This window comes from Kogia breviceps, chromosome 7, assembly GCF_026419965.1.
Source record: "Kogia breviceps isolate mKogBre1 chromosome 7, mKogBre1 haplotype 1, whole genome shotgun sequence".
Taxonomy (NCBI): Eukaryota; Metazoa; Chordata; class Mammalia; order Artiodactyla; family Physeteridae; genus Kogia; species Kogia breviceps.
This window is the reverse complement of record NC_081316.1, coordinates 107,886,186-107,904,865: the sequence shown is the minus strand read 5'-3', so window position 1 is coordinate 107,904,865 and position 18,680 is coordinate 107,886,186. Positions and strand designations below refer to the sequence as shown.

Genomic DNA, 18,680 nt, shown 5'->3' with positions numbered 1-18,680 from the left:
TGTCCCAGAAAACAAAGTAAAAGCTATATGGCCTTTCTAAGACCTAAATTCAAAAGTCTTTTAGCATCACTTCTGTCATATTCTATTGGTGGGAGCAGCCACAAATCCATTAAGACTCAGGTGGGACACAGACTTCACCTCTTGAGAAAGGAAGATCAAAGAATTTCTATCCAGGTTTTAAAACCACCTTAGCAGGCTGGAGGTGGTTCATTTCTGTTCTTGGTGGCATCAGTTAGGATTACACATGTGTTTGTGATCACGTGGCAGGTTAACTGGGGGCTAGCTGATCCCAAATGGTGGTTGATACAAACTGAGGCACCTCAGTTCTCTACGTGGTTGCTCAAACTTTCTCACGTGGCACCTGAATTCCAAGAAGGCAAGTCCCAATGTACAAACACTTATCAAGCTTCTGCTTGCATCTCATTTGCTGACAGCCCATTGGCCAAAGCAAGGCACATGGCCAAGTCCAGAGTCAATGAAGATGGAGATCACATGAGGGCATGGATATCAGGATATATGATTCATTGGAGGTCAGTACTGTAACAATCTACTATACCTGAGTAACTACTATTTTTCTTTAAAGACTCAGTTCATGCCTCCCCTCTTCCAACAAGGCCTCTCTTGACAGACTGGGTCATTAGTTGTCCCTTCTTTGAGCTGCCACAATACTTTACACACATCTCTACCTCTGCACTTACCCTATTGTTTTCTAACTATCTATTTACCATTTTTATTTCCCCCACTGGACAAGCCTTCGAAGGCAGACTGTGCTCTATTGATCTTTGTATTCCCAGGGTCTAGCCCTGTGTCTAGAACATTGTGCCTAACAATAATGTCTTTCAGGACTTCCCTGATGGCGCAGTGGTTAAGAATCCGCCTGCCAGGGCTTCCCTGGTGGCGCAGTGGTTGAGAGTCCGCCTGCCGATGCAGGGGACGCGGGTTCGTGCCCTGGTCCGGGAAGATCCCGCATGCCGCGGAGTGGCTGGGCCCGTGAGCCATGGCCGCTGAGCCTGCGTGTCCGGAGCCTGTGCTCCACAACGGGAGAGGCCACAACAGCGAGAGGCCCACGTACCACAAAAAAAAAAAAGATGCTGCTTTAAAAAAAAAAAAAAAAAAAAAAGAATCCACCTGCCAATGCAGGGGACATGCGTTCGAGCCCTGGTCCGGGAAGATCCCACATGCCGCGGAGCAACTAAGCCCATGCGCCACAACTACTGAGCCTGCGTGCCACAACTACTGAAGCCCACGCACCTATAGCCTGTGCTCCACAACGAGAGAAGCCACTGCAATGAGAAGCCCATGCACTGCAACGAAGAGTAGCCCCCGCTCACCACAACTAGAGAAAGCCCACACGCAGCAACGAAGACCCAAAGCAGCCAAAGGTAAATAAATACATAAAGTTTTAAAAATAAAAAATAATGTCTTTTAATTATTTGATTAGTTAAACATTCATGAATAAACCTTCTTAAATAAATGTTGAAAGTGTTATCTCCATTGGTGCTTTGACCTCTCGCCCTCTGCCCTGCATTCTAAGAGAAACTTCTCTTTTTGTCATACTCTCCAAGCAAACATGCACTTCTTCCGGGAGTGACCTCACTCAGAGTTGACCTCAACTAGAGATTAGGAGAGGCAGCAGAGGGTCAAGCAGTGGTTCCACGATTTTTCAATTTCATAGACTACTCATATTTCCAAAGAAGTTTGGGGAGCAACAGAAAGTTACCACTTTTCTTTTTGTGCCTAGAAGGGACATTAAAAACACACCATCTACCACCATCAGTTCAAAAAAGTGGAAAGGTATAACCTTAGAATGAAAAAATAGATCATTGCAAGGAAGGGCTGGTGTGTGGCCTCAATTAGCCCAAAATTAGGGCTCAACAGTTGTCTTAACATGTGACCCAACTGGGAGGGTCTCAAGTGGCCTAACCACAAATTCTCCTTCCCGATTATCAGTTTCTGCTGATAAGTTCCTCTGGTCAATTAACCCTCCTTTTCACAGGGACCAGGCATAATCCCTGCTTATCCCTGAGAATCAGGCTTCCGTTCCCTGCCAGCCCGCAGAATTACTCAAACAAGCCAATCATATCCTCCTGCGGGAAATGAGCATTCCACCCTTTGGATACTACAAAGCCTGCCTCTCACAGCTCCTGCTTTCTCACTGTTCCTGAGTGCAGCTCCCGAGTGACAGTGCCTGGCATGTGGTGTCTTCCTCCGGGCTGTAAGTACAGGTGACTAATAAACTGCTGTCAGTCACATCCATCCAGTGTCAGGTGTCATGTGTTCAACCATCTCCAAAACCCTAGGGTGGGAATCTGGACATCCTCTCTTGTCAACAGAGTGAATAGGAGGTGATCAGAACGAAGCAGCAACCTGACAGCTATGTTCAGAGCACCCCCACATTGTCCTTGTTTTTCTCATTTCACCACGCACCAGTGAAGTCAGTCTAGCAGAAGTCTGAAGACCCACCCTGGGAGCAGTGGAGAGAGCTATACGTGGAGTCAGGAGACCTGGGGTCTAGCTAGTCTTGCCTGTTTTCCAAAATATTTGTCTGACCTTTGACAAATCATTATCCTTTGTGGGCCTCATTTTCCAGCTATAAAATGATGAGATGGCTTCTGCCACCTCTGTGATTAAAAAGACAATCTGATGAAATAGGGAAATAAAAAGAGTGGAATGGCTGGTGGTCCCTTGGTCATCTTAAAGGAATGTGCATTTTTATTACTTTTTGGGTTGTTTTTTTATATTTATTTATTTGGTTGCTCCGGGTCTTAGTTGTGGCAGGTGGGCTCCTTAGTTGTGGCATGCGAACTCTTAGTTGCAGCATGCATGTGGGATCTAGTTCCCTGACCAGGGATCGGACCCAGGCCCCCTGCACTGGGAGCGCAGAGTCTTAACCACTGCGCCACCAGGGAAGTCCCAGAATGTGCATTTTTAGAGGAGTATTTACTCCATGTGTCTCTAGATGGGGCAACTGGAGATGATGGGAGAGGAAAGATCTAAGGGACAAACGGGGCAGCCACAGTCTGCCAGTAAATCTTGCCTTGGGTGGATTCCTGTAAACCCTTCCTGCTTTCAGCACTCCTATCTTGTGCCATTAGCAAATGAGAGTTTTAAATCTCCTCCCCATCACCACCCTGTGTTCCATCCCAGCCCCTAAATGTCTCATTTGAGCCATTAACTCCATCCAGCCGGGAGACCTTGCTTTAGCAGACACACAATTGCCACACCCTCTAGAGTCCACACTCCCCACCCCTTCCTGAAGTGAAGTGCTTGGGGACCCAGAAAATAGGCCAGGTCCTCATAAACTTATCAAAATAGCACAGCTAGGCCTTCCAACCAGCAACACTCAGAGACTGGGCCATAGAGTGGAAAACAGAGCATGCAGGGTCTTGTCCAGACAGAGCCCAGATATCTCTGGTAGTTAAGGGGCCTCTGAGTATCCTTATGTCTTGCCCAAAAAAGTAACCATCTCCAGTCCCATCTGTGTGTGTGTGTGTGTGTGTGTGTGTGTTCCAGTGTGGGGGTGGTGGTTAGGCTGAAGCTAAAGCAACTAAAGCAACTGTGCTCTGACAGGAAAGATCCCTGGACTGAGAACCAGAAAGCTGTTAAGCAGGAAAGAAGACACCACGTGGAGTGCCAAGGAGGAGGCTAGCACATACGGAATGCAGCAGGAAGATGAAAGGGAAAGATGAGGTGGTGGCGGAGGTCGGCTGCCAGGGGCCAGGAACTCCAGGGCCTTAAAAATTACCCTCCAGACAACGAGAAGCCAGGTCACCTGATCTTTGAAAAGGGATGGTCCCAGGCCTTGGAGCTTGTGAAAAGTGCAGACTCAGGCAGCTCTACTACTAGACTAGGGAGATCCCAGGGGGGCAGGGGCAGCTGCATTTCTCATCAAGTGCCCCAGGAGCTTCTGTTTTTTACCAGAGCCAAGGACCCCTGGACTGGACCATCTTCGAGGCTTGTTCCAGTTAGAAAATTCCATCACTCTAAGCGTTGGGAGGCCACCTAACCTCCAAGGGAGGGAGAGGGAAGTGAATCTCCCACTTGCAAGCCCAGGGATGGCTTCCAACAGTGCCATTACACTAATGGAAACTGCAGTGAAGGAGCCAGGACCAGTATCCATGAAAAAATAGGAGAATGGGCAGGCAGGGGGGCAGGGCCAGCCCACAGGATGTCCCCACCAGAATTCACAAAGAGGCCACAAGGATGCAAATCAATCAAATAAACCTTTGTTCAAAAAAAATTTACCTCACCCGTGGGTGGCAGAAACAAGTCATCAGCGCTGGCTGTTAAAAAAAAAAAAAAAAAATCCAAGGGCCTCTGATGACTTCAAATTAATGGGGCAAGGACAGGTGCCCCAGGGGATTAAAAGCGTGGTATTCCTTTCTAGTTGGTCCTGTCTCCTCCCCTGTCCCACAGTTCCACAATTTCCCCTCCCACTGGTCTAGGATGCAGCCGTGGAATGGCTCAGCACTGAGGACTTGGGGCTCCACACCCCAAGTCGACCGGCCAGCTCTCTCACTTACTAACCATGAAGTGGGATGGAGAGTGGGCTGAGATGAACCCAGCAGATTGTGGCCATGGATGTCATGTGCCCAGCAGAATGCTTGATAGAGGGCGGCACCCTTTCCCTTGTCTGAAGACCAAGCAGACAGTACTCAAGGACTTGGGTGGGAGTGGGGGCAGGAGGAGTACATGAAATTGAGAAGAACCTTCTAGCTGTCTGCACCAGGAAATGCCAGCCCAGGAGCTGAGGGAGACTTAGTGCCCAAGAGCAGAAAGCCTCTGAAGGGCTGGGTGTTCTAGGTTCGGTGAGGGGGTGGAGCAGGGCTGGGGACCAGGAAAGACCAGGTGCTGCCTTGCTTCTGAAGGGCTGCTCCAATGTGGAAAAACACCCTACCATCTTCCTTGGGAGAAAACCCGGAATATTCCAACACCAAAAACCTCTCACTGGCGGCTCCTGTGGAGATGGGATCCAGCTGGAAAGGAAACGAGGAGGCATGGGCGCTGCCTAAGGGGGCCCAGTTGCTGGCCTCCATCATCCATCCCTTACCCCCTTGGTTTTCCCACAGGCTTGTGAAGCCTAGGTCAGAAGAAAGGATTAAAGCTTTAAAAGGGGAGAGATCTTGGCGGGGCTCTGGGAGGGGCTAGCGGCCCCTAAGCGGCCCCACCCTGATCTCCAGGGTCCTGAACCCCTCCATCCCTGGTCAAGTCCGCCAGCCACATTACGAGGGCCCCCTTTTGCTGCGGACGGCCACTCTCCCACACCAATATCGGACCGCCTCCTCCTCCCTCTCTGCCACCCTTTTTCCGCTACCCACTCAGCCTCTGATTGGCCGAGCCCCCGGGCCCTCCCCGCTCCTCCTCTCCCACCCCTGGTGAAAACTGCGGGCGCCGGGCAGGGTGTAGCAACTGGAGGCGGCAGCGCGTCTGGAGGAGGCTGCTGCGGCCGAGAACCAGAGCCCAGGTAGGAGCCAGAGGCAGGGCGGGACCCGGGGCTCAGGGATAGTAGGCCCCCTGGCGCCCAGGCAAGCCCTCCCGATCCGAGGCTTTGGAAAACGGTCGGAGGGCGCCCTGGGAAGGAGCCGCTCAATGCTTGAGGAGGGGCCTGCTTGCCAGGCAGGGGCAGGAGCCGGACGCAACTGCTGCAGGCCGGGGGTTGCGGCGAAACTTTCGCCCGCTGGGGAACGTTCGCCTGGGTCTTGGGGTGCTGGAAGAGAACCGGGAGGAAGGGCGCCAAGGAAAGCCTTGTGTTCTGCTCTCCAGCCAGACGTCCCCAAAGCCAGCCTGCGAAGGAGAGACCGGGGGTGGGGGGCGGTGAAACTGGGGGAGCGGAGGACCGCAAACTGAAGGATATCTCTGCCCTGCGACCTCGCTGCGGGCTGGGTGCGGGGCATCCAAGGAACGGGAAACCGCAGTGCTGCGGGCGGGGGCTTGGGCGGGGACTGGGAGGAAGGAAGGCAGACGGGGGGAGGCGAGAACTGGAAAAGGATGAGAGAGGGGGAAGGAGGACCTCAATTGGGAAAGGAGAGGATTGGAATAGGGACACGGAATAAGGGTGGGGTTAGTCGAACGCGGGCTGGAGAGGAGGGAGCGCAAAGCTTCTCCGGGTTCTGAGCTGCGGGGACGCAAGGCCGAGGAAAGGCAAACAGACTGCACCTCCCCTCCAGCTGTCTACCCCTCCCTTTGGCTCTACATCCCCTTGAGTCCCAGCCCCATTTCTTCCTTTCTAGTTCTAGCCGCTGCTTCCCCCGCTTCCTCTCCTAGATCCCAAGCTCGCCACCCCCTCTGTAACTCAGCGTCTGCTAATCTAAACCAGATGTCGACCCCCCTTTCTTCCCCAACGGCACCTCCGGGTCCCTCTCAGCAGGGGTCTTAGAGGGAATTGACTGCAGCCGCAGGCACCCGGGAGCCCCAGTCTCGCCCCCCCCCCACCCCACCCCACTGGGCTGAGCGCCGGGGACCCTAGATGCGGCTAGTGGCGCGCCCTGCGCACCAGGGCGCACGCACCGGGGCACGGCCCCACGCACTCGCAGGCACACGCCCCTGCTGTGGCCTCTTCCTGGCGAGCACTGCTGCGGACGGGCTAGGCTATCCGCTCTGTGTCACCTCGCCAGGATATAGATTCAGCCTAGGCTGCAAAAAAAAAAGACAGGGCAGAGAGCCTAGGCAGGGAGGCTACCGAAGCCGGGCTGGAAAGCTGCAGGCCCAGGAATCCTGCTCAGAGAGCTGCACAATTGGAAACATCTTGGTTCTGATGCAGAGAACCTATGCAATAGGATGGCACTATCGCCTTCCCCCCCACACAGTCGGGAACACCCTTAGCGGTGTGCCAAGTACCTTCCTACCTGGGGCCCCGCACATACCTGACCACGCTCTCTAAGAGGCCATGGATCACTTACTCTCCAGCACTGCCAGATGTCTTTCATTTTTTCTTAATCCCCATCACAACCCTGTGGGTATCTAAAGCCCAGGTTCATTCAGTATCTTTTGGGCATCTGTTGTATGCCAGGAACTGTTTGGGCATCGGGGATCTTCTTCTGAACGAGAAATAGGTAGGCCCTGAATGAGGAGTTTTTGTTTCATGGGTAGAGAGTTCTGATTTTGCAAGATGAAAAGGGTTCTGGAGATTGGAGACTGTACACTTAAAAATGGTTAAGGTAATAAATCGTGTTTTCTGCAAATTTTACGCTTAAAAAATTAGGAAGTCAAGGAAGTGAAACGGTCAAGTTAAAGTCACTTATTCAAAGCCACCCAGCTAGTAAGTGTTCAGCACACATACACACCAGCGAAGGGTATGTTCTCCAACCCCCTTGCTTTCCCAGATGGGGAAGAGCTGAGTGGCAGTGTCACATTCACTGAAAGGTGGGAGGGGAGAGGGCTGTAGAGAGGGGCTTGGATGCCCACCGTGGCCATTATGGCATGTCTCCCAGGGGCCCCCAGCCCTGGCAGTGAGTGCGGACACACCTGCCCCACCTCTTGGCTTATTCCCATCCTGTTGCACCCCCAGATCCAGGACTGAGCTCTCGGCACCATGAACCCTACCATTGGCATCACTCTGTTGCTGACAGGTAACGGGCAAGGGGCAGGGCTGGGGTTCCAAGCACCTTGGCTGCCTTCCTTTCAGAGAAGCTAGCTTCTTCCTCATGACCTCAGAAAGTAGAGGTGACTAAGGAAGAGAGAGGGCTCCTTTTATCCCTAAGTCAGCTGAGCAACCTAGTTGATCTTCTGACTGCCTGGGATGGTTTTTGGAAACACAATTCACTGAGCCTGCCCCATACTGAGTTGGAATCTCCAAGTGTGAACCAGGATGTTGCATCAACTCCCCCAAGGTCTCCTGCCCCTGGAACATACTGGTGGGACCCACGACTAGAGTAGAGGGAGGTAGGCTGGGGCCTGCGGTAGGGAAGGTAGATTGGCCCTCAGGGACCTCTGGGTGGGGAGAGGTGCTCAGAGAGCAGACCCTGGGCCTTCCCTGGCCAGGCCTTTCTCTACTGTTAATGTGGATGGGAGGCCCCTGCTCTACAGGTCCTCACCAACTTGGAGGGGGCACTGCTGGTGCCAGTCTTACAGGTGGCCCGTGGGCAGAAGGTGACCAGCCTGACAGCCTGCCTGGTGGACCAGAGCCTTCGTCTAGACTGCCGCCATGAGAATACCACGCACCTGCCCATTCAGTACGAGTTCAGCCTGACCCGTGAGACGAAGAAGCACGTGCTCTTTGGCACCATTGGGGTGCCCGAGCATGCATACCGCTCCCGAACCAACTTCTTCAGCAAGTACAATCTCAAGGTCCTCTACCTGTCCGACTTCACCACCAAGGATGAGGGGACCTACACGTGCGCACTCCACCTCTCTGGCCAGACTCCCATCGTCTCCAACAGGAATGTCTCTGTGCTCAGAGGTGAGGCAAACCCCCAACGAGACCAAGGAAGCTGGGAGAGGCAGGCTGGGGAGGACCGGGCCTTGGCTGGGCCACAGTAGGGAGTGGCCCCATAACTTCTCGCCCCTTCCCCCCCCTGCCGCCTGTGCCCAGGGGAATCACTACCTTCAGCATGAATGGGGGAAGGGCTAAGGGGACAGTCAGACGGGCAGAGTGGTATGGCCGACGCTTCCCCCGGGACTGCGGGCAAATCACTCGGCCTCCCCAAACCTCCTTCTCCCCACCTGGAAAACAGGATGGCACTAGCTACCTCACCCACAGTTTCCTTGTGATGACATATGTTCAAGGGCTCAGGAACCTGCAGATGGGAAAGATGGTTGGTTCTGTCAGACTAGGTTAGCCCTGCTTCCAGCCAAGACATCACGGCGACAGCCTCCCCAGGGGAAAGCAGCCTTGCCCTGGGCCTGCCTGAGTCCTGGTCGCTCTGCACCCCCGCCCTGCCTCTCCACGCCGTCCTCTCTCCACAGATAAACTGGTCAAGTGTGGAGGCATAAGCCTGCTGATCCAGAACACCTCGTGGCTGCCACTCCTGCTCTCCCTGCCCCTCCTGCAAGCCATGGATTTCATCTCCCTGTGACTGGCTGGGCCCATGGAGAATACAGGAAGCCACAAGGCCCGGTCCAGAGACCCTACTTCTCTGAGTCAGTTGACCCCCCTCCCCCCAACCTCTCACACACCTTGGGGAGAATTGGGGACCCCACCGCCCCTAAGGAATCCCAGTGCTGCATGCCGTTATCTCCCATCCCCCACTGCCACCCCCTACCCTCTCCGCTAGCCACTGCCTATTTGTATTCTTTGTTCCAGAGCTGCTTCTGGCTGATTTATTTAGGGCTTATCCTACCTTTTCTTTGGCAGTTTGCGAAAAGGGAAGCCAGGGTTGGGGACCTGATGGAGAGTGACGGGATGGGAGAGGTATATCGGTCATCCTAGAGGCCTGGGAGAGACCTGGGCGAGGAGGGGGAGGGGTGTGTTTGGCCCTAGCTCATCCCTCAGCAGTAGGGATGGTGCCTGAAGACCCCGGATGTGAGGGCACTGCTAAGCGTTTGTGGTCCATCCTGTGAGGAGAGAACCGAGCGTCTCCACGAGCACTTTCCGTCACAGAAAAAAGCTGCCTTCTTACCCTGAAGAAGTCCCCAAGGGGCCTTGGGCCCGGGTGTCTGGTCCAGTGAAAATGCAGATTCTGCCCAGGAAGCAGTGCTGATGGGTTGGCGAGGCAGGCGGGAGGCAGGGTCCATCATCCCTCCCCCCACTGAGGAAGCTAAAAATGGGAGCCTAGTGTCTCTCACTGGCTCAGCCAGCAGTTGGGAGGTGGCAGAGGAGGACAAGCCCCTTCCCAGGCTATCCCAAGCTCCTAGGAGCTTCCAGAACTCAGACCTGGAGGCAGTAAATCAGGCCTCGTGGAGCCCCTGGTTGAGCCACACAGAGTTCGGCCCACGTGTTCCTCCAGGAGGCTCTTCCGTCTTCCCCCAGCAGTGCCGGAGCCTTCAGATAGGCCCCCGCCCCAGAGGCCTGCCTTCTTAGGGACCTCTCGGGGGCCTGGGGCTGGCCGTGGGGTGATCCCTATAAGTGGACATGCCTCGAGGGGTGGCTTTTCCCAGCACCCAGCTCTCCACCTGGCGGCTCTTCCCCGTCCTGTGACCGTGTGTAGTGCCACCACAGCTTATGGCATCTCACCGAGGAAAAAGAATACTGTACAATAAAACCAAGCCTCTGGAATCTGTCCTCATGTCTGTCTCTGCTTCGCTCCTCTCTCCCCAGGCCCGCCCCCCTCCCTTAGCCTTGAGGGCCAACCCGCCACCTCCTCCTCTCCCCCATCCCTGCCTTCTGCAGCCCTTCTTCTCCCCCCCTGCCCCCCAGGGGTGGACCACGGCATGCCCGGCTTCTCAGAACCACTCTAACACGGCACGTTTGCCCAAATAAACAAATGTTCCCTCTCTGTGGACTCACCTGCCCCATGTGTGGGCCAAGCCACGTGGCACTGGCTCCAGAACATGCTAACAGGCACTAAGGCACAGAGTCCGCCTTCTCAGATTTGGCTGTTCTCAGAAAGGCCCCGTCAGCTTACATCTGCTATAGAGAGGGGCAGAGAGGAGGCTCGGGAAGCGAGGTGGTATGTGGGAGCTGCCCTCATCATCAAGGTGTAAGGACAAGCATCTCTTCTTAACTCCAACGTGGCCACATAAAGCACTGGGGGTGGGGAGAGAACACTGAGGCCCGTCCCCGGCTCCCTCCCCTAAAAGTCACTGAGTAGGAAGCGCCCCCCGGTAGTAGGGACTAGAACAGCATCACAGGGTGGTTCAGGGTCTCAGTTGCTGCCCGAGTGAGGCAGCCCCCAGACGACCTTCCCTGCTTTGCCAGGGAATCTGGGGGAGGAGAGTGGTGACTGCCCAGAAGCTGACTCATTTGGTATTCAGTGCTGGGTAGGATGGGTTTTCTGAGCATTTACTTAAAGGCCCAGGATCTAAACTCACGCCACTGACTCCCACTCTTGCGACACCTCCCATTGATACCTGAGCTTTGCCAGTGACCCCCGTAGTGGCCAGGCCGGAAGAGGGCAAGGGAAGCCCTCAAGGAAGAGAGGGAGCTGCCCGTGTCACCGACCACGGGGACCCACCCATCCCCACGTGGGCTGTTGGCCACTCAGGACAGTACAGCCAGCCTGGACACAGGGCCCTTTTGCTCTGCCCTGCTTTTTTTTGCTCAGCCAAAAAATGAAAAGAGCCTTTGTAGGGGAAGGGAGTTCAAACGCCACCCTCGAGGTAGTAAGAGCTAAAGCTGGAGGTCTTTCTGGAAGGAGCTGGGAAGCCAGGCGTGCAGCCTCAACTGTGAGAAGCCATGAGACCCTGGCACCTGCGTGGTCTTTGTCACCCAGGCACTGTTTCCTTGAAGAGTTTAGCGGCTCCTCAACAAGGGTCCCTTTGCAGCCACACCTGTGGGAGGAGAGCCCCAGGTGATCCTTGGCTGGTGGCAGCATCACTCCAATTTTTCCTCTGTCTTCACATGGCTGTCTTCTCTCTGTGTCTCCTGTTTCTCTGTGTTCAAATTTCCCTTGTCTTACGAGGACGCCAGTCTTTGGTTTAGGGCCCACTCTAGTCCTATGACTCCATTTTAGCTTGATTACATCTGCAGAGACCCTTTTTCCAGATAAGGTCACATTCTTAGGTACCGAGGATTGGGACTTGAAAGTACCTTTGTTTTGGGGGGTGGGCCACAATTCAACCCACAACAGGTCGTGTAAGTGTCCTTCCTCCCTTGCTGTCTCCTTCAAGCACCCCTGCTGGATCTCCAAGCATCTAGCCACCGTACTGCCACCCTTCTTGCCCGCTGTCACGTGCTGGCTGCAGGTCACCTGTCTCCTGGCTCACTGTCTTCCTTTCTACCCCTTCTCTTTCATCATCCTCCACGATTTCAACAGCCATGTGGATGCTCCTTGCAACCCTCTGGCCTGTCAGCTTTTGGCCCCCTTTACCTCCTCTCTCTGTGTGTAATCTGCCCACCCTCTGACCTCTTCACATCCTGACCCAGTTAAGACTTTTTTTTTTTTTATTTTTTGGCTGCCCCGTGCAGCTTACAGGATCTTAATTCCTCGACCAGGGATTGAACCCTCGCAGTGAAAGCCCAGAGTCCTAACCACTGTGGGCCGCCAGGGAATTAGTGAGATTTTCATGCTTTTAAGGGGAAGAATTGGGAGACTTATATGTCAAAGGGAAAGTTGGCAGAAAATGAAAGTTTTAAAGACAGGACTCTACCCAGGGACACTGACTGAATGTGATGGGAAAGAATACTGAATGGAGACACTTCCAATCCATGATTTCTAAGCTCGGATGGGCCCTTGATGCTGCCTGACGATCCCACTGTGTGTCCACAATTCATTTGTTCGCTCTCCCAACTCACTGGCATGCGCTAGCTAGCCCTCAAAGGGCCGATCCCAGACCAGCAGCCTCAGCATCACCCAGAAACATGTTAGAAATGCAAATTCTCAGGCCCACCGCAGCCCTCCAGAACCAGAAACTCTGGACAGGGCTTTAACAGCCTCTCTAGGTGATTCTGATACACATTCAAAGTTAAGTGCCCTGAGATGACTAGTTTATTAACTACCACCCCCGCCCCCCATGCACACCTCTCTAAATTTCCAGCCCTTCCTCCATCCTCACTCTCAGCTGACCTTGCTTCCTAATTCACTGAGAGAAGAGAGGCCATCCGAGAGAATGTCCACTAGCTCCCACCACATCCATCCACCTCCCTACATCGGTGCCCAAATACTGTGCCTTCTCTCTTCTTATTCTGGATGCACCCTTTGTGCCCTGGCCAAAGCCAAGCCCTCACTTCTGTACGAGACCCCATCCACTCTCACCTCATCAGGACGTTGCTCCATTGATCTCTCTCTCGCATGGTCTATTCTGACTCTACTGGCTTTTTCTCATCAACATACAAACATATAATCTCATCAACTTAAAAAATTTTCTTTGTAGCTGAGCAGGACCCTATGGGGCCCTCCCGGGACAGACCTTCCCATGTCCTCTGAATGCCTCTTGTCTGTAGAAAAACTTTAGCCTCCTAGGGCTTCCCTGAGTTCCAAAGGACAAATTTAATCAGAGAAGTGAGAAAATGCAGAAACAAAGGAAAACAGTCAAACAAGACTAAGTAATAAGAGTTTAGCCATTCAACCAAGTCAAGTACCTTTAGTTCCTCCTCAAGGGCTATAGATAGTATTCTGGGCCATGTCCTTTGAGCTATTTTGCAGATACTGAAACCCCCACCAGGTGGAAGAAGTTAACTGCATGCTGACCACCAACTCTTAGACCCCAGACAGTTGGAACCAGAAGGTTGATGATAGTAACTCCTGATTATCTCACCACCAACCAATCAGAAGAATGTTTACCAGCTGATCACACACCCCCACAACCCTCTCTCTCACCCCATCTTTAAATCCTTTTCCTGAAAGTCATCAGGGAGTTCGAGTTTTTTTGAGCATTAGCTGCCTGTGCCCCTTGTTTGACGTCTGCAATAAACATTGCACTTTCCTTCACTACAGCCCAGTGTCAGTAGATTGGCTTTACTGTGTGCAGGAGAGCAGACCCCAGGTTGTTCGGGTAACATCTTACCCTCACTTCTCCTTTTAGCTCCCACCCAATCTCTCTCCTTCCTTTACCACAAAATTCCTCCAAAGAGTTGTCTAGGGGACTTCCCCGGTCCCGTGGTTAAGACTTCACGCTCCCAATGCAGGGGGCCCAGGTTCGATCCCTGGTCAGGGAACTAGACCCTGCATGCCACAATAAAGATCCCACACGTGGCAACGAAGATCCCATGGGCAGCAACAAAGACCTGGTGCAGCCAAATAAATAAGTAAGTATTTTTTAAAAAGAGGTGTCTATACCTTGTCCCTCCCTCTCCTCCCATTCTTTCTTGAACCACCCACAATCCAACTTTCACTCCACCACTACCAAAACCATTCTTGTCAAGGTCACCAACAACCTCATCTTACTTAACCCACATGCAGCATTTGACACAATTGATCTCTTCTCCTTGATAGGTTTTCTTCTCTTGGCTTTCAGCATACCATCACCTCCTGCGATTTTTTTCCCCTACTTCACTGGCCGTTCCTTTCATGTCCTTTGATGGTTTCTACTCACTTCTAAAACCATTTAATGTTGGAGAGCTCCAGGATTCAGTCCTTGCACATCTTTTCTATTTATATTTGCTCCCTTGGTGATCTCTTCTAATCTCATGACTTTAAATAACATCCATATGCTGAAGACTCTCAATTTTATATCTCCAACACAGACTTTACCAAACGTGTATATCCAGCCTCTTTCTTGGCATCTTGACATGCCTAATAGACATCTCAAACTTCATATGTGTTAAATCAAGTTCCTGACCTCTCTGCCAATCCTAAATCTGCTCCTTCCACAGCCTATACATCCTCAGTTAATGTTCAGACCAAAAAATCCTTTTTTCTCACACCACCTAATCCATCAGGAAACCCTGTTGGCTCTACATTCAAAATACATCCAGAATCCAACCACTTCTCACTTCCTCTCCTGCTACCACACTAACCTGAGCCACCATCACCTCTTACCAGATGACTGCAGTCTCCTCCTTCTACTCTGGCTCTCTTCAGGTCTGTCCTCCATACAGTAGTTAAAGGGACTCTGTTAAAGCAAAAATGACATCCATGTCCCTCTTCTGCTCAAAATCCGCCAATGGCTCCTATCTCAGAGTAAAAGTTAAAGTCACTGAAATGGCCTAGGGCCCTGCAAGGTGAGGTCCCTCCCTTATCCCTTTGACTTCATCTTCCACTCTCTGCACTCCAGCCACACTGACCTTCTTGCTCTTCCTCGAAGGTGGCAAGCGCATGCCTATCTCAGCACATTTGCATTTACTGTTCCCTCTACTTAGAACATTCTTTGCCCAGATTTCTAGATGGCTCACTCCTTCACCTCTTTCAGGTCATTCAAATGTCACCTTCTCATTGAGACCTCTGATGACATGTTATACACTCTGTATCATCCCCCCTGCTTTATTTGTCTCCATAGCTCTTACTGCCATCCAATACTATATATTTTACTTATTTCCTTATTTGGTTACTGTCTTCCACTTCTACTAGAATGTAGACCCCTTAACTTACTTTGCCTGTCTTATTCACTGTTATAACCTCGGTTCTTTGAAGACTACCTGGCGTGTCCAGTAGCTGTCCATAAAATGCGGTGGAATGAGGGTCCAAAGGTAAGCAGATGGGGTAGAAGGTCCCTGGAGAAAGAGAACTAGGCATGGCTTTCTTGATGGAAGAGAAGTCATTTTTGGCCTAAGCTATTTTGTGATCTAAGCCTGGCCACAATGCCAGTCCTTGAACAAGTCTCAGTAATTAATGAGATTAAGGGAAGGGAGGGAATGCAGAAACAAAGGAAAAGCAGTCAAGAAACAATAGTTCAAACAACGAAAATCAAAAAGAGAAATTAAGGAAACACTCCCATTTACCATTGCAACAAAAAGAATAAAATACCTAGGAATAAGCCTACCTAAGGAGGCAAAAGACCTGTACGCAGAAAACTATAAGACACTGATGAAAGAAATCAAAGATGACACAAACAGATGGAGAGATATACCATGTTCTTGGATTGGAAGAATCAACATTGTGAAAATGACTATACTACCCAAAGCAATCTACAGATTCAACGCAATCCCTATCAAATTACCAATGGCATTTTTCACAGAACTAGAACAAGAAATTTTACAATTTGTATGGAAACACGAAAGACCCCAAATAGCCAAAGCAACCTTGAGAGAGAAAAATGGAGCTGGAGGAATCAGGCTCTCTGACTTCAGACTATACTACAAAGCTACAGGAATCAAGACAGTATGGTACTGGCACAAAAACAGAAATATAGACCAATGGAACAGGATAGAAAGCCCAGAGATAAACCCACACACGTATGGTCACCTTATCTTTGACAAAGGAGGCAAGAATATACAATGGAGAAAAGACAGCCTCTTCAATAAGTGATGCTGGGGAAACTGGACAACTACATGTAAATGAATGAAATTAGAACACTCCCTAACACCATACACAAAAATAAACTTAAAATGGATTAAAGACCTAAATGTAAGACCAGACACTATAAAACCCTTAGAGGAAAACATAAGCAGAACTCTCTATGACATAAATCACAGCAACATCCTTTTTGACCCACCTCCTAGAGAAATGGAAATAAAAACAAAAATAAACAAATGGGACCTAATGAAACTTAAAAGCTTTTGCACAGCAAAGGAGACCATAAACAAGACGAAAAGACAACCTTCAGAATGGGAGAAAATATTTGCAAACGAAGCAACTGACAAAGGATTAATCTCCAAAATATACGAGCAGCTCATGCAGCTCAATATCAAAAAAAAAAACAAGCAACCCAATCTAAAAATGGGTGGAAGACCTAAAAGACATTTCTCCAAAGAAGATCTACAGATTGCCAACAACACATGAAATGATGCTCAACATCACTAACCATTAGAGAAATGCAAGTCAAAACCACAATGAGGTATCACCTCACACCGGACAGAATTGCCATCACAAAAAAATCTAGAAACAATAAATGCTGGAGAGGGTGTGGAGAAAAGGGAACCCTCCTTCACTGTTGGTGGGAATGTAAATTGATACAGCCACTATGGAGACCAGTATGGAGGTTCCTCAAAAAACTAAAAGTATAACTACCATATGACCCAGCAATCCCACTCCTGGGCATATACCCTGAGAAAACCATAATTCAAAAAGATACATGTACCACAATGTTCATTGTAGCACTATTTACAATAGCCAGGACATGGAAGCAACCTAAATGTCCATCGACAGATAAATGGATAAAGAAGATGTGGCACATATATACAATGGAATATTGCTCAGCCATAAAAAGGAACGAAACTGAGTTATTTGCAGTGAGGTGGATGGACCTAGAGCCTGTCATACAGAGTGAAGTAAGTCAGAAAGAGAAAAACAAATACTGTATGTTAACGCATATATATGGAATCTAAAAAAAAATGGTACTGATGAACCTAGTAGCAGGGCAGGAATAAAGACGCAGACATAGAGAATGACTTGAGGACATGGTGGAAAAAAAAGAAACAATAGTCCAGTAAGCAACAGTGAACAACAGTTTAATAAAACAGAGTCCTAGTTCCTCCTCAAGGGATGTACATAACAATATGATGCAAATCTTTGAGTTGGGCTGGAACTAAGGCCCCCAACCAGGTGGAGGATGGTAACTATCTGCTGAGACCCTAGACTGGTATGAACCTAAGGAATGATGTTGACCTTTTCTGACACTCTAATTTCAATCAACTAAAGCTCTCTGTTAAACTTTGACCCAATTCTTTTTTTTTTTTTAATTTTATTTATTTATTTTTGGCTGCTTTGGGTCTTTGTTGCTGCTTGCGGGCTTTCTCTAGTTGCAGCGAGCGGGGGCTACTCTTTGTTGCAGTGTGTGGGCTTCTCATTGTGGTGGCTTTTCTTGTTGCAGAGCATGGGCTCTAGGCACGTGGGCTTCAGTAGTTGCGGCACACGGGCTCAGCAGTTGTGGCTCGTGGGCTCTATAGCTCAGGCTCAGTAGTTGTGGCGCATGGGCTTAGCTGCTCCGCAGCATGTGGGATCTTCCCAGACCAGGGCTCAAACCCATGTCCCCTGCATTGGCAGGCAGATTCTTAACCAACTTTGACCCAATTCTATGCTGAATTCCGCTCAAGCCCCGTCACGAATACGCAAGCACTCTTAGCTTTAAACTTCCCCACTTTTGCTGTTCAGGGAGACACTGCTTTGGGGAAGATTCCTTGTATTCTCCGTACTTGCTGCAAGTAAAACATTCTTCCTTCTCCTGATCTTTGGCCTGGTTGTGTCTGTTGGCTCAACACCCACCAAGAGGCGAATCCAGTTTGGGGGTAACATTAAGGAAACAAAAGAGTTGAGATCCAGAAGGGATTTGTCTTGGACCAGAAAGAGGGACACCTCTTTCACTGCTTCTGGAGCAGAGGTAAGAATGGATTCCGCTATGTTTGTACACAGAACTTTAAGTGCTTCCCTCCTGACTGCCTCTAGTTTCTCAAGGAAATAGAAGACTTGAGGGACTCGAGGAGGGTGGTGATGGACGGAAATACCAGCCAAAGAGAAGAGAAGGAGCTAAGGACACTTGGAAGGACTGATGGTCCAGGTGAAATTGAAAACCTGGACTTGCCTTGCCACCAAACTACCTGGCTGTGTGGTTTTCTTCACCACCGTGGAGGATGGGGGAAAGGTTATACACAAAGAATGGGAACCGCAAAAATTCAAGTTTCCTTTCAGCTTTTTCTTGAAAGACAAAAGAGAATCTCTTCCACTGACTCAGTGCCACCGTTTACCCACTCAAGGAGGCACCATCAGCCACTGGTCTCGTGCGGGTAAAATGAGCAGAGAGTAGAGAACGAGGAGCGAAAACGAGAAGAGGCAGAAGAACTGGCCCTCTCGCAGCGCGGTGGGAAGGGGCGGGGACATTTAGCCTTCCCTAAAAACTGAAAGCTGATACATACGCCCTGGGGTTCAACTTCTGAGCCTTCTCCCCGTGACCCTTCCTCTTTCCCAATACCTTCCAGCTGTCCCGTCGTGTCATATTCAGGTCCACTTCAGGTGCTCCACCCGCTCCAAACTCGCGTGCCTTTCCTCCACGTGGTTCTCTGCATATATCGGTCGCCTGAGAGATCCTGGCCGGGCGGGGCTCTAATGACG

General features: G+C 50.8%; 1 protein-coding gene and 1 long non-coding RNA gene across 2 annotated transcripts in view; one reads left to right on the top strand and one right to left on the bottom strand.

Moving 5' to 3' along the window:
* Window positions 1–18,664, bottom strand: part of LOC136794524 (uncharacterized) — a 44,026-nt gene extending 25,362 nt beyond the window's left edge. Inside the window, exon 1 of the long non-coding RNA XR_010841461.1 lies at window positions 18,541–18,664. This is a non-coding gene — a long non-coding RNA (uncharacterized lncRNA). The remainder of the gene's footprint in view (window positions 1–18,540) is intronic.
* On the top strand, window positions 4,915–10,153 carry THY1 (Thy-1 cell surface antigen). Its single transcript, XM_059070620.2, has 4 exons — window positions 4,915–5,464; window positions 7,508–7,568; window positions 8,063–8,398; window positions 8,905–10,153. Exons 2-4 carry the CDS (start codon window positions 7,532–7,534, stop codon window positions 9,012–9,014), a joined length of 483 nt encoding a protein of 160 aa, XP_058926603.1. The 5' UTR covers window positions 4,915–5,464; window positions 7,508–7,531; the 3' UTR covers window positions 9,015–10,153.
* Window positions 18,665–18,680: the final 16 nt, after the last annotated feature.

Coding starts and splice junctions, on each gene's coding strand:
- THY1 (XM_059070620.2), top strand. CDS start 7,532: ATGAACCCTACCATTGGCATCACTCTGTTGCTGACAG. Junction 7,569..8,062: donor CATCACTCTGTTGCTGACAG/GTAACGGGCAAG, acceptor TGCTGGTGCCAG/TCTTACAGGTGGCCCGTGGG. Junction 8,399..8,904: donor GAATGTCTCTGTGCTCAGAG/GTGAGGCAAACC, acceptor CTCTCTCCACAG/ATAAACTGGTCAAGTGTGGA.